General features: G+C 36.8%; 1 protein-coding gene across 8 annotated transcripts in view; it reads left to right on the forward strand.

Annotated features, from left to right (window-relative positions):
• Nucleotides 1-12,557, forward strand: part of LOC129775990 (centrosomin) — a 96,712-nt gene that overhangs the window by 57,964 nt on the left and 26,191 nt on the right. For 4 of the 8 annotated variants that reach the window (XM_055781318.1, XM_055781320.1, XM_055781321.1 and 1 more), the window contains exon 2: nucleotides 6,372-6,848. The exons of the other annotated variants lie outside the window; for them this stretch is intronic. In XM_055781318.1, coding sequence (XP_055637293.1) covers nucleotides 6,763-6,848 — 86 coding nt within the window. In that variant the 5' untranslated portion in view covers nucleotides 6,372-6,762. The remainder of the gene's footprint in view (nucleotides 1-6,371; nucleotides 6,849-12,557) is intronic. 8 annotated transcript variants of the gene reach the window in all.

Genomic DNA, 12,557 nt, shown 5'->3' on the forward strand with positions numbered 1-12,557 from the left:
TTACGATACTAGTTGAAAGTTGAATATCTCTGAATAAGATGCGCCGCAATTGGCCACATGCAGATAGAGAGTCTTCAATTATGGGGGCTTTAAATTTTCTCAGTTCATTCACCTTCAGCCTTGAAAAAGACCAATTTGGAAAACTTCAACTAAACTCTCGGCTCGACTATTTGGAAACCTCTCTTTCGCGTTCGTCTGATCGATCGAATGGCGCAAAAAATCTCGCGACTCCATAAAAAAATGATTGAGTCATAAGCGTTTTTCGGGACGCGACCGATATTCAGATTTTCAATTTATTTTCTCTCTATGTGCGTAATTCTACGTCAAAAAAATACGTCGCTATAAAACTGACGCACTTTTTCTGACCTATTTCTGAACCTCATATAAATCTTATTCGTTTTTTTAACTCTCTCCCAACGAATGAAATCTCGGATCTGGTAGGATCTCGGAACTCAATTTCATAACTATAGAACCAATCTTTTCGCATGAATTTCCAGGGACATCCAAGGGCTCGGTTTAAAATGATACCATAACCATCATTGTTCAAATGTAAAAAAAAATACGAAAAAAATCCAAAAATCTGTTCCGTAAGCCAACCCAACCCACGTTCAGTCGAAAACTTAGACAATTTAAGTTGTTGTATGGTTTTTGAAGAATCAGAACCAAAGAGACCCTACCTATTAAATTTTTTTACAAACCTAAAATTGTTACAATTGTTACATTGAGTGCTCCCGTGGCCGAGTGGTTAGCGTCATAACTAACATGCCGGGTGTTCAGGTTCGATTCCCGTTCTGGTCGGGGGAATTTTTCGTCAAAGAAATTTCCTCCGACTTGCACTGTGATCACGCGTATTCTAGAGCTTGCCACTCAGAATGCATTGCAAGGCGTGTCATTTGGCATAGAAATCTCAACTAAGTACTAATAAAAATGACGCAAGTAATACTACGTTGAGACGGCGAAGTTCCTCTAGGAACGTTAGTGCCATTGAAGAAGAAGAAGAAGAAGAAGAAATTGTTACATAAAGTTTATGACGGTATGTTGCTTAGATTTCGAGATACACATTTTTGACGTAGGACAACGTCTTACATTAAGAGTGCAAAATCAGAAAACAGGTCACGTTTGTATGAAATAAAGTTAACGTTAATAACTATTTTTGCTGCCAACGGATTTTAACGATTTGCATACCAATCGAATCGAATTTTCTAAAATTTGTTTGATATGCTATAAATTACAATCCCATAGTCTGTATATGTTTTAAGTTTATGAAAATTGGAAGCATTCTCAATTCCCCATACATTTGTTCTGTCCATTTGTGTGCTCTCCCGAGCAGAGCTGTTAAACGGGCAACTTGTGCAGCCGCTAGAATATAAACAATGAAAGGGGATAGCGAAAAGAGAATATTTGCGAAGTAAACTACACCTTTGCATAGTAAGTAAGCTATGGCTAGCGTATTGCATCTCCTCTGAGGAAAATTTTCAGAATCTGCCATGGCAAAACAGGCGAAAAAAGAGAAGAGTGCAAATGATTATAGATCGCTTCTAGCCATCAGTGTTTGGCTTTGTGTGTGTTGCTTGTTTGCTTGAACTTGTTCATTTCCTGTATACGTGAGTAGCACACCTTCGATACTTTTAGTTGCCATTCGTATTTGCTCTCGTGCGTATCGACTCTGTTCTGATGCAACAAGCTTCTAGCTTTGTTGACGGTTTTGACCAAGAGTCGTGAAACGATGCTCGCGATGTTTCATTTTTATCGCTGCAACTGTGCGCATCTGTAAGACGCGTGTTTGATGCTTGTTGAATGGCGATGTACGGAAGATGCCTCTCGTTAAATACTCAGTGCAATGCGTACATTGATATAAAGAAACAAACCAAATTAGTGTATCGTTCTAGCAAAGGCAAAAAATAATCGTTGCTTTTTAAAATAATTCTACGAAACCATGCAAGCCATTAAACCTTTTCAGGGTCCCCGGAACTTTTACTAAAGAGTTATTTATGAAATTTCGACGTATTCGCAAATAATATCCGAATTGATAAACCAACAAATTTGAAAAAAAATATTACGTAGTCCTACGTCCAAAGCGGTCGTGTCTCGGATATTGTCATAAGAGTGCCATGTATCCGTACCATTAGTTAGTTTTATTAAAAGCGAATGAACTGAAATGTTTGAAGTCTCTATAATTCAACACATTATCCACCATTAGATTTGATCATGATGGTAGTTTTGAGGCAAAACATGAAACTTAATAAACTTAAAAAATCTTGACCTTCTTTAACCCCTTAATCCGAACCAAATTGTATTCGAAAAGGAAAATTTAATCAATATGAGTGAAATTTATATGGAATTAGTAGACCCGTCAAATCTCGTTAAAAACTCAATGTTGGTATTTAAGTTTTCTTCCGAGATTGTTTTTGACGTAGGACTACGTCTTTCATTTCTATACCGGGGTGTAAAATCAAAGTTTCGAAATCGAAAGCGTTACGCCGGAGACCGAGATTTTGAGCGTTAATAGCTCCTGAACAACTGAACGAAATGGTATGATGAACACTTCATTCGAAAGATAAAATGTCTACGCGTTATATACTTGTTACTTTTTGATCCAAAAACTTGTTTCAATAGCTTTAAAATTGTTCTCGAAACAGGCTATTGAAATCACCAATCAGTATATAAGCGAGCGCCGCTCGGAAATCCACTCAGTTCTAATTGAACAGCGATTGGAGCATGTTGTCGCTGTTGTGGTGAAGCTCTTCGTTTATCATGAAAGCGCGGATGAACGGTGTCACCAAGAGCCTGTTTGTGCACCTTAGGCCAGAAGGGAATCCATCAGGAGAAGAGTGATGCCACAAACGGTTCTCCGGGAAGACATCGCTACATACACACATACACGCGCGGAATTCTTTCCGTTTGGATGCCATTCAGCATCGAGAAAGTTCCGGAAAGATCTAATCATTTCTGGAAAATAATCTGCCAGTTCCTCTGGGAATTTAAAAATATATTCATGTGAAAGAGTTTATTTTAATGTTTTCTAACCATATAACACAGCGATCAAATACATTTGATTTTGTAATTTTTCAACCAAGTGTAATTAGCAGGAAAGCTTCTGAAGATTATTCTTCCCCATCAGTAGGATATTTCCGTATCCAATATTGTATGCGCACGCAATCGATTATTGCTCAGTCGCCGAAAGTTTCGAGCTCAGAGAGTTCAATCCCCTCTAGTTTGCCTTCCAAATTGCCATCGTAAACCACACCTTCTCTCGATTCAATCTCGCACAAAGAGCATACTTAAGCGATATTCTGGTGGTGAGACGCATTCATTTTTCGTGTGGACATCGACAAGACAACATCGTTGCCTAACGTGCTGGAGGAGGTGGACGGCGAAGGATCGACACATACACGCGCAGAATTCTTTCCGTTTGGATGCCATTCAGCATCGAGAAAGTTCCGGAAAGATTTAATCATTGCTGGAAAATAATCTGCCAGTTCCTCTGGGAATTTAAAAATACATTCATGTGAAAGAGTTTATTTTAATGTTTTCTATCCATGTAACACTGTGACCAAATATTTTTCAATCAAGTGCTATTAACAGGTGGTTATCGAGTTAGTATTAACCACTGGTGGGCTTCCAGTATCGAGGAAAATGTGGAAATATCTTATCGTTGCTGGAAAATAATCTGCCAGTTCCCCTTGGAATTGAAAATTACATTCAAGCGAAAGAGTTTATTTTAATGTTTTCTATCCATAAAATATCCATATAATACATTTGGTTTTGTGATTTGTCAATCAAGTGCAGTTAGCAGGAAAGCTTCTGAAGATTATTCTTCAGAACAAGGTTTTTCGTATCCTATATTGGATGCATAAAACCTTGTGCCTCCAACGTAACGCTCTCGTTTTCGAAGTCCCCCAAATATTCATTTATTCATTCATTCAGAATGGATTTTGATTCAACTCCAAACAAATGATCTCTAAATCAACGATAGTCCTACGTCACCCTTGCGGTTATACCATAGATATAACACAATTCCTGTTTTTTCCCACAAACCACCCCAAATCAGCATGGTGTACCTCAAGAGCGAAATCCAAAATATGGGTCCGAAATGTCATGTTGAATGTATAAAGAAAGAGAAAAATCGGAGCCTATTTTGTTTTATTTTTCTATTTGAGAAGTGTTTCATCATTCACTAACCAAAGTTCGAAAGGCGTCGCCGGTATCGATCACCAATGTACGACAAAGAAACAATTTCGGAAGAAAACTATGTATGTATGTATGCGTATGTTGAAGCTGAGGGTAATTCGAAAATTTTCGAATTTGCTTTTTATTATTTCGTAAATTTCACCATGTTTCTTATGTTTTCGCCTCAAAGTAGACATTTGATAGTTGAGTATTTTTTCTTGAAAACTCATATATATACCTAAATAACTGTAAAAAAATCGTGGAAAGAAGATGCACATTCTCAAAAATGAGCGAATTCGGAAAATTCGGCAAAAAGGCTGATGTCTCACACCACCGTCATACAGAATACTGCAGCCCAAAACTGGAATAAAAAACGCGGATCTAAAATTCTCCGACCAGGAATGATTATACAATATTTGAGAAAAATCAGAGCATTTCTTTTATCGTGTTTTGACGTAGGACTACGTCTTTCAATAGGGGTACAAAACAGGTTGGAAACGTTGTTATAATACGATCCTCTGCTCCATAAATGATTTTAATCAATAACAATTGGAATAGGCATTTCCATGTTCCCATAGATTTGTTCGGTTCATTTATGTGATTACCTAGCCGTGCTGTCAATAACGAGCAACTATTGTATCAGCGAGGTACAATATTTATATATCTCTGTGAAACAAGCGCGTATAAATCAGTTGCTTGAAATGCAAATGCAATAAACAAGCACTGCAACAAGTGAACGGACAATGTGGAGAGAGAGAGAAAATATTGCAATTTAAGCTGCGCTCGTTTTCAACTTATTTAGGTATAAATGAGCCGTTTTCGATTTTAAATCACACTTCCGCTCGAACTAGCAGTAGACGACATGTTTTCTAATCGGTCCAGTAGTTAGAAATTTATGATTTTTTGCAAAAAGTTGTTTTTGGAAAAAGGGGAAAAAGTTTATTTTTTTGCTGTATGCTGTAATCATCTTCAAACGCTTCTACAAAACCACGCAAGCCTTCTGCCCTTTTCTTGATACTTCATTTTTGAGATATATTTTTATTATTAAATGATACATATTCTCTCAGAACTCTTTTTATCCCGACACGCAAAAACCATAAAAAAAGGTATTTTGAAGCATACCCCTGAAAGAGTAGACTGGTGACAGGTTCAGTATTTTTCATAAAAAGTTCATTCAAATTCCTAACACAAAAAATCGAAAATCGGTCGAGTGGTTAAATAATTCAAAAAAATATGAAAATATATCAATAAAAAAAAGCAATAAATTAAAATCTCAGAAAAATCAGTAAGCCAATTTTTTGAACCACCCCAATTCAGGAATAATGTGTATAATATACAAGATTTGAGCAAAATCAGAATCATTATTCAGGTAGAACATTATGCTTGTGTAACTGCTATTTGGAATTCAGTTGTGACTTTTTTAATGCTCTGTATTGTTAAACCACAAAGTATTTCGATATCTATTATAAGATGGAGGAGATCAATTTGGCTTATCAGTTGTCGAATAGATTCAATAGAACGTTTTCGAATAATCTTAGAGTCAGTCGTTCCTAGCCATCCTGACATTGGAGATTGGGCAAGTTCAAAGCGATGTTTCAGTTGCATGAATAATAATCCATTGCTTAATAAGTTTTACTGACCTTGTGTTGTAAATATGATCACACGCACAGTTTTTTTTTAATTGTAAACGAACCTTGGATTCCATATACAATTGCCTTAGACCAGCAAAAAGAACAAACCAGTTTCTATCTCTAATATTTCGAACAACTGACTTTTTTTGTAATTATTGTTGCTAATATAAGAAAAATCGAGGAAAAATTATTTATTTCTGAAAAAAATATTGCTAGTCTGTTAATTTGTGTAGTTTATCACTGATGAAAACCATGATCAACAACATTTCTACGCTCTCCCATTGCGTCATTTGTCTTCCTGTTAAGAGCTAATTTGTGTTTACATTTTTTCGCGAAGAAAATAGATTACCGAACAGCGCAATTTTGCGAAAATCTTTTTTTCTTTTGCTCCCACTCATCAATCATAGTATACGATCACAACACGACGCTCGATTTGTGGCGTCGTGCATTTTCGGAACAAATAAGATTTAACGTATCATCCAAACAAGCTCCTCCCACTCCCACCATGGACATTGAAAGATTGGCATTCAGCCGGGAAATTCATGAAAACAAAATTTTGCATATTTACAGGAACAAGAAGAAAAACAACCCAACACCGGGCAAATTCGGGTGAATAATTACCCTGCCAAAGAAAACATGGTGCTTTTTTTCAACAAGAACAAAACTGCGCAATAGGGAAAAGTGGTCACCGGTTAAAAGTAGAAACAACATGAGTGAAAAAGAACGACGTGTGTCTTGAAAGGGGAGATAGAAAAAAGGCGAAAGTAAAAAGCCGCCTGGTGCCAATAGTGAGGAATTTATTGTTTGTTTTGATTGTTTGGCCCCCGCAAAGATTCAGAGGAAAGGGGGAAAGAAATAGAGACGTGTGTAAGTGGTGCAGTAGCAGAGAGGGAACCAAAACTTCTCATCAAATCGCCACCGGAGGAGGTGGAGGGAGCCGCAAAGCCTCCAATGAGTAATCATGTCCGGAATTTTCAAATACACTCCTAATCGGACGGCGGCAAACACGCCCAATCGACGATCAGCGTTCGGCAGCACCGGATTCGGGTAAGAATAGACCGATCTCTCCGAGAAATCGAGGACACGAGGTGGTCGGCTAGATGTATCTGCATACACATTTTATATCTGCTTCGAACGATGGTTTAGAATTTCGAGTGCACGCGCCGCGCATTCTGAAGTGTGTAATATTTCGTAGATCTCATGAGAATGCCGCCCATAATATGAATTATCGAAATTTGATGGTTCTAATAAAGTGCAGCGAGATTGGTAGTTTCAGAATAGCGTTTCAAATATTTGGCAATCACTGAGAGGGATGTGTTACGAGTTGAGGATCCATTTTCGGAATTTTTATGATTATTTTTATGGACTCATCAAAACATAGATGTCCAAAGCGTTGAACATGCATTCGTCAGTTAGTTTAGTAGATGTCATTTTAACAACCCTCATTGATTATATTGCACAGTACCGTATGCAGTTGTTATGATGTTCCGTAATTTATCGAATGACCAGATTTGTTGAACATTCGCTGTATCTGTGAGTTGTATCTTTTCAAAATATTTCTATTTTTCTACTGTGTGGCGTCTTCATCTTCATAAGGGGCTGTCTACATACCACGTGGACAGAAAAATCATGTTTTTGAACACCCCCCTCCTCCATCGTGGACAAACGTGGACATTTCCTATACCCCTCCCCCTGTTGTCCATTACACCAATTATTTCTAAAAAAAATCAAAATAAAATTGAAACTCTCTTAAATTTCATTTTTTCATTTCTATAGTTTCATGGATAAAAATGTTAGCTTAAATAATAATAACGGTTTATTTTAAATTCGTTTATTCTCTCTCCAACATTCTCCGGGAAGTTATTTGTATCGCTCTTTAGTTTCTTCTAAATTCCATTTATGCTGTCAGGTTGTTTTTACCGCTGAAATCCATATAAAAAAATCACTCTATTCTCGGGAGTTCTTTTTTATTATTCTTATTATCATTCTTTATAATCATATACAATTATTTGCCGACGTAAGTTTGTTGAGCTGTAACAGTTCGGATGAAAAGTTCATAAGGTTGACGTCTAGATGGAGCCTCTTGCAAAAATCTACTTGACAAAGCACCATCATGGATACGTGTCAAAATTTGACAGCAATCGGTCGATTGGTTCGTGAGTTACAGCATTGAGAGTGAGGCAACTTCTATTATTGTGAAAAAATGGAAAAATCACAAACGAATGAAAACGATGGCAAAATTGCGTGAATTGGACTTCGAATTGCATCCGCATCCACCGTATTCTCCAGATCTGGCCCCCAGCGACTATTTTCTGTTCGCAGACCTGAAGAGAATGTTCGCTGGCAAGAAATTTAAGACCGATGATGAAATGATTACCGAAACCGAGGCCTATTTTGAGGAAAAACCGAAAGAGTTAAAAATGGTATCGAAAAATTGCAAGATCGCTATAATCGCTGTATCGCTCTCGAAGGCAATTATGTTGAAAAACAAAATTGAATTTTACAAAAAAAAATCGTTTTACTGTGTTACCTCATATACTTTTCAGCCGAACTGTTATATGTTTTCAAAAAAAAAATCAGACAATGAAATCTAGGGCTTCATTACAAAATCGTTATTGGAATCGCGGAACAAAGCAGCAGTGATAAAAAATCGATATCGGTATCATCATGCTGTTCAAGTTATAAGAATGTCGTGTTAAATTATGTAGTGTTAGTTTGTTTAACACACAAATGGCGGCTCAAATGAACAATAAACCTGTATCGTGATCGCTGGCTTCATCTACCAATGATTTTTTTGTTCAACCTCGTAAATCTTGGAAAATGTTAGGTTGTTCCCGAATTCGTGCCGACTTTAAGGGAAAAAAATCCAAAGTATCATTCTTACAGACACACAATTATTCGAATGTTTTGGATCATTTAAAAAGTATTCGCGTTTTTCTGTTTAATTTCTGAATGTTTTTTGACGTTGGACTACGTCTAAAAATTTCGGACGCTTATAACTCGATCATTTCTTAATAGATCACAAATATGTTTGCAAGGTCAGGGATAAACCATGGATGCATCAAAACTTCCCAATTAATCGCCCTAATTTTTTGGTGCGTCTTCGAAGATTTATGTGACACTTTTCTGTTGATTGATTCTGGTGGTTTCTTCCATAATCGTCTCGTGAAATCTATCCAGTTGTGAACCGTACACCACTGAATTAATCTTTTGGCTATGTAACTCCTCATAATCGGAGATTCGCTTCCAATTCCACCATACACACCGCGTCCCTTTTTGTTTAATCCTGGCTTTGATGTTATTTGCAGTGGTTTGTCTTGCTTATCCCATGATCTTTGCGAACAATATCGTATTTTACCCATTTCTATACACCGTGATCGATTTGCTGATGAATATTCAGTCAAAAATTCACAAAATGTAGCAAAAATTTACAATAATTCATGTCCAAACATCGAGTTTCTTTGCGATGTTTTTTTTAAAATATTGATTGGTTAATTCTTATGCCTAGTTTACACAGTGTAAGGTATTGCTGAATCGATCCTTCCGCAATTTCAAAGCCCAACCTCCTAACACTTGTTTGGTTTCTCGTAAAAACTGGACAAGGTTCTTTTCTATGCTACCCAATGAGTCGAAATTATTGCGCTCAAGAAAAGTAGCCTGAAAAATTGATAACCGGAAAGTACAATATCTGGTGAGGACGGCGGGTGAAATAGCACTTCTCAGGCAAACCTAACATTTTCGGTCAGGTTGTCAAAGAGAAGGAAGATTGACATTGTCCTGATGGAATATGACGTCTTTTTATTGGCTAATTCAGTTATTTTATTCTGGATCGCCGACTTTAGTTTCGTTTAGTTATAAGCAGTTCTTGTTAGAATCTATCGAAGCTTTGTAGAAGCACATAAAACGGAATTTCTTTACAATCTCACCAGACCCAAGACGCAAAAGTATGGAACCGATATATTGTAGCGTTCTACGTGACCAAGCTTCACCAGGTGATTTGTTGTTCATTTTCCTTTGGTTCATCACCTTTGGAGTTCTCAGAAGACAGATACAACAACAAAACCCGTACCTAAGAAAACTATGTCGTGCATTTTTCAAATTACAAGATTCTAACATACTTTGGTGGTGTCTTCGTCCTGGCGGAACATATGATCCTCTTCTGCCAATGTAAATAAATCCATCACTCTCAGTTCATATGCGTTACTCTCAGAATACACATTTCAGCGAAACAGTTCAACAATATGAAAAAAATATGGTCTCTTATTGATAAATACGGAGTACTCGCAAGGGGCGGCAAGATTGAAATTTGATAAAAATGCAGAGCAGATTTTATTCATTATTGGTTATGGATATTATTGTATTTTCAAAAATATTCATTTTATGTATCCACGCGGACATTATCTGAACCCTCTCCTCCCTCTCCGTGGACAATCGTGGACATTTTCGTACCCCCTACCCCCCCCTAAAGTTGTCCACGTGGTATGTGGACAGCCCCTAAGTATTGGTACCATTCTTCACTCGCTTTTGCGACAAAGTTTCTATGAACCAACACTAAACATTATCGCTAAATAATGAATGTTGATAATTTCGTTATGATCCATGAACCTCCTCATGTACATTTCTACATAAGCAATGAGTTTGTAGCAAAAGTGAAAAATGAATAGAACCTTTGGTGGCATTAGTAGCCAAAACACGCGCTCTGTAGTTGTACAGCAGGGTTCCAACAAGGTATTAATTTTATTCACTTATATACTTTGTGCGAAAAGGCCGAATTTCTATGTCGCTACGACTCACCGAAATTCTTAACGAAATTTGAACTCAAATTTCGACATTATGCTGATAAATGCACTAGAAAACACCCAGATCAGGGGTCTACAACTATGAACGAAAACATTCATAATATGAAATATCACAAATTGCCTAACCTGACTCTACCTTCAGATTAAGTTTCATTCTAATGTGATGTATGATTACTTCCCGATGTGTCATCACAACGATCAACGTTATCATTTCTATCCCGAATTCACGGTAATCCTCCAGACCCGGTTTCGATTTTAAATCGTCAAAACAACAAACATCATCAAACAGATAAGAGGAGCGCCGAGTCTCAGTTTATTTGAATTTTACGTTATCAGTAATATTAAATTTAGAGAAAAGTGAAAGCCATCTCAAAACATGATTATTTAGTGACGTCAGCGCTAATCACATGGTGAAACTTAAGGAACGATACCAGTTTAGTGTTCGAACAGTATTTTTAGTCTGGGAGCTATAACAACGAAGCTGGACCCAACTCTAAAGGGTCATATATCCAGAATCTGAAACCTGGCTCCGAAATCGGGTTTAAGAATCGAAATGTTCCTGAATACCGACAGAGATAAAAATAATTTTCTAGGTCATCATGCATAGGAATCTAAATAGTCGATTCGTACATGGGAATTCGAATCGAAGACGTATGTCTTAAATCGAAAATTCCATTTCGGGACAGATTCTAAACACAGAGTTCAATATCTAAGTCTGAGATTATACTCTAAAATGTAGACCTTGGTGTTTGAAATCTATAACACTGAATTCCGAGCCCAAAGATCAGAATCTGGAGTTTGAATATGAACACCCTGGATACGATAACTGGATTTGAATCTGAACCAGCAATAAGAGTCTAAATCCGCAATGTGAATGTCGGGGATAGTAAATCCGTGGTCTACAGCAGTGTTGCCACAAGAACAATTTTTTTTATCCCTTTTGTTTATTATAGGCTCATTAGCATTTCAGCTGTAACAGAGCCGAATTTTGTCATGTCACATGTTTATCATATTTATAATTAGCACATTACACAGTAACCATTTAGGCGTAAGAGTTTTCCTTCTGTTATTCCATTATCCAGTTAGAACGGACAGTGGAGACAGTTGATTGATCATTGTTGAGTTATTAAAAAAAACATTTTTGTCTGCAAAGATACAGTTTTTTTGTATTTTCTGGTACAGATTCTGAACGGTGCAGATTCCAGATTTTTGTCATGAAGAACAGCTAGGTATAATTTTTTTGAGTATGAAATTTTAATCACTGGTATTTTTTACTTATTACTTGAAATTTCTAGAGAAACACTTGCTGGCATGAATGAGCACAGTATAAATTTTCTCTGTGAATCTCAATGTGGAGAACATATTTGTGAAGAAAGAACTCCTAATTCGCCAGCCTCAATTTGTCCAGTTGCAATACTTGTGGGAATTTATCGACAGGTTCCTTGGTCGAAACTAATAATACAGGATTCATTTCAAATCCTACCAAATCCACTTTTTTTCGTTGTGTTATGAAGATGGAGATACATTCAATGAAAGGTTTAACCGGAAAACAAATTGATGCTGGCGAACCAGGAATTCTTTCTTCACAAATATGTTGGAACCGTCAAATCGTAACGATTTGGTTTTAGAGTGGTTTTAGATATCTATAGTGAAACTACTAATTCATTTGTTATGTACCGTGGATTATTCTTGTTCAGCGTCTCGATTTGGTCATCATCAGTGGTCGCACGAACATAGTGAACAACCTTATAGATTTTCTTCAAGAAATAAATGTTCTAATTTCTAAAAGTCTTATACCTGTTACATACTTTTTTTTATCTGTATTATAGTGATTTTCAACTCATTTGGCTGGTTCGTCACTTTTTACTTCCATTTTTGGAAGAATGTCGGGAGTGAGAATTGAACTCTTGACCTTTAACGCGAGAGGCATGGATGTTACCACTACGCCAGATCACCT

Source organism: Toxorhynchites rutilus, chromosome 3 (genome assembly GCF_029784135.1).
Source record: "Toxorhynchites rutilus septentrionalis strain SRP chromosome 3, ASM2978413v1, whole genome shotgun sequence".
Classification (NCBI taxonomy): Eukaryota; Metazoa; Arthropoda; class Insecta; order Diptera; family Culicidae; genus Toxorhynchites; species Toxorhynchites rutilus.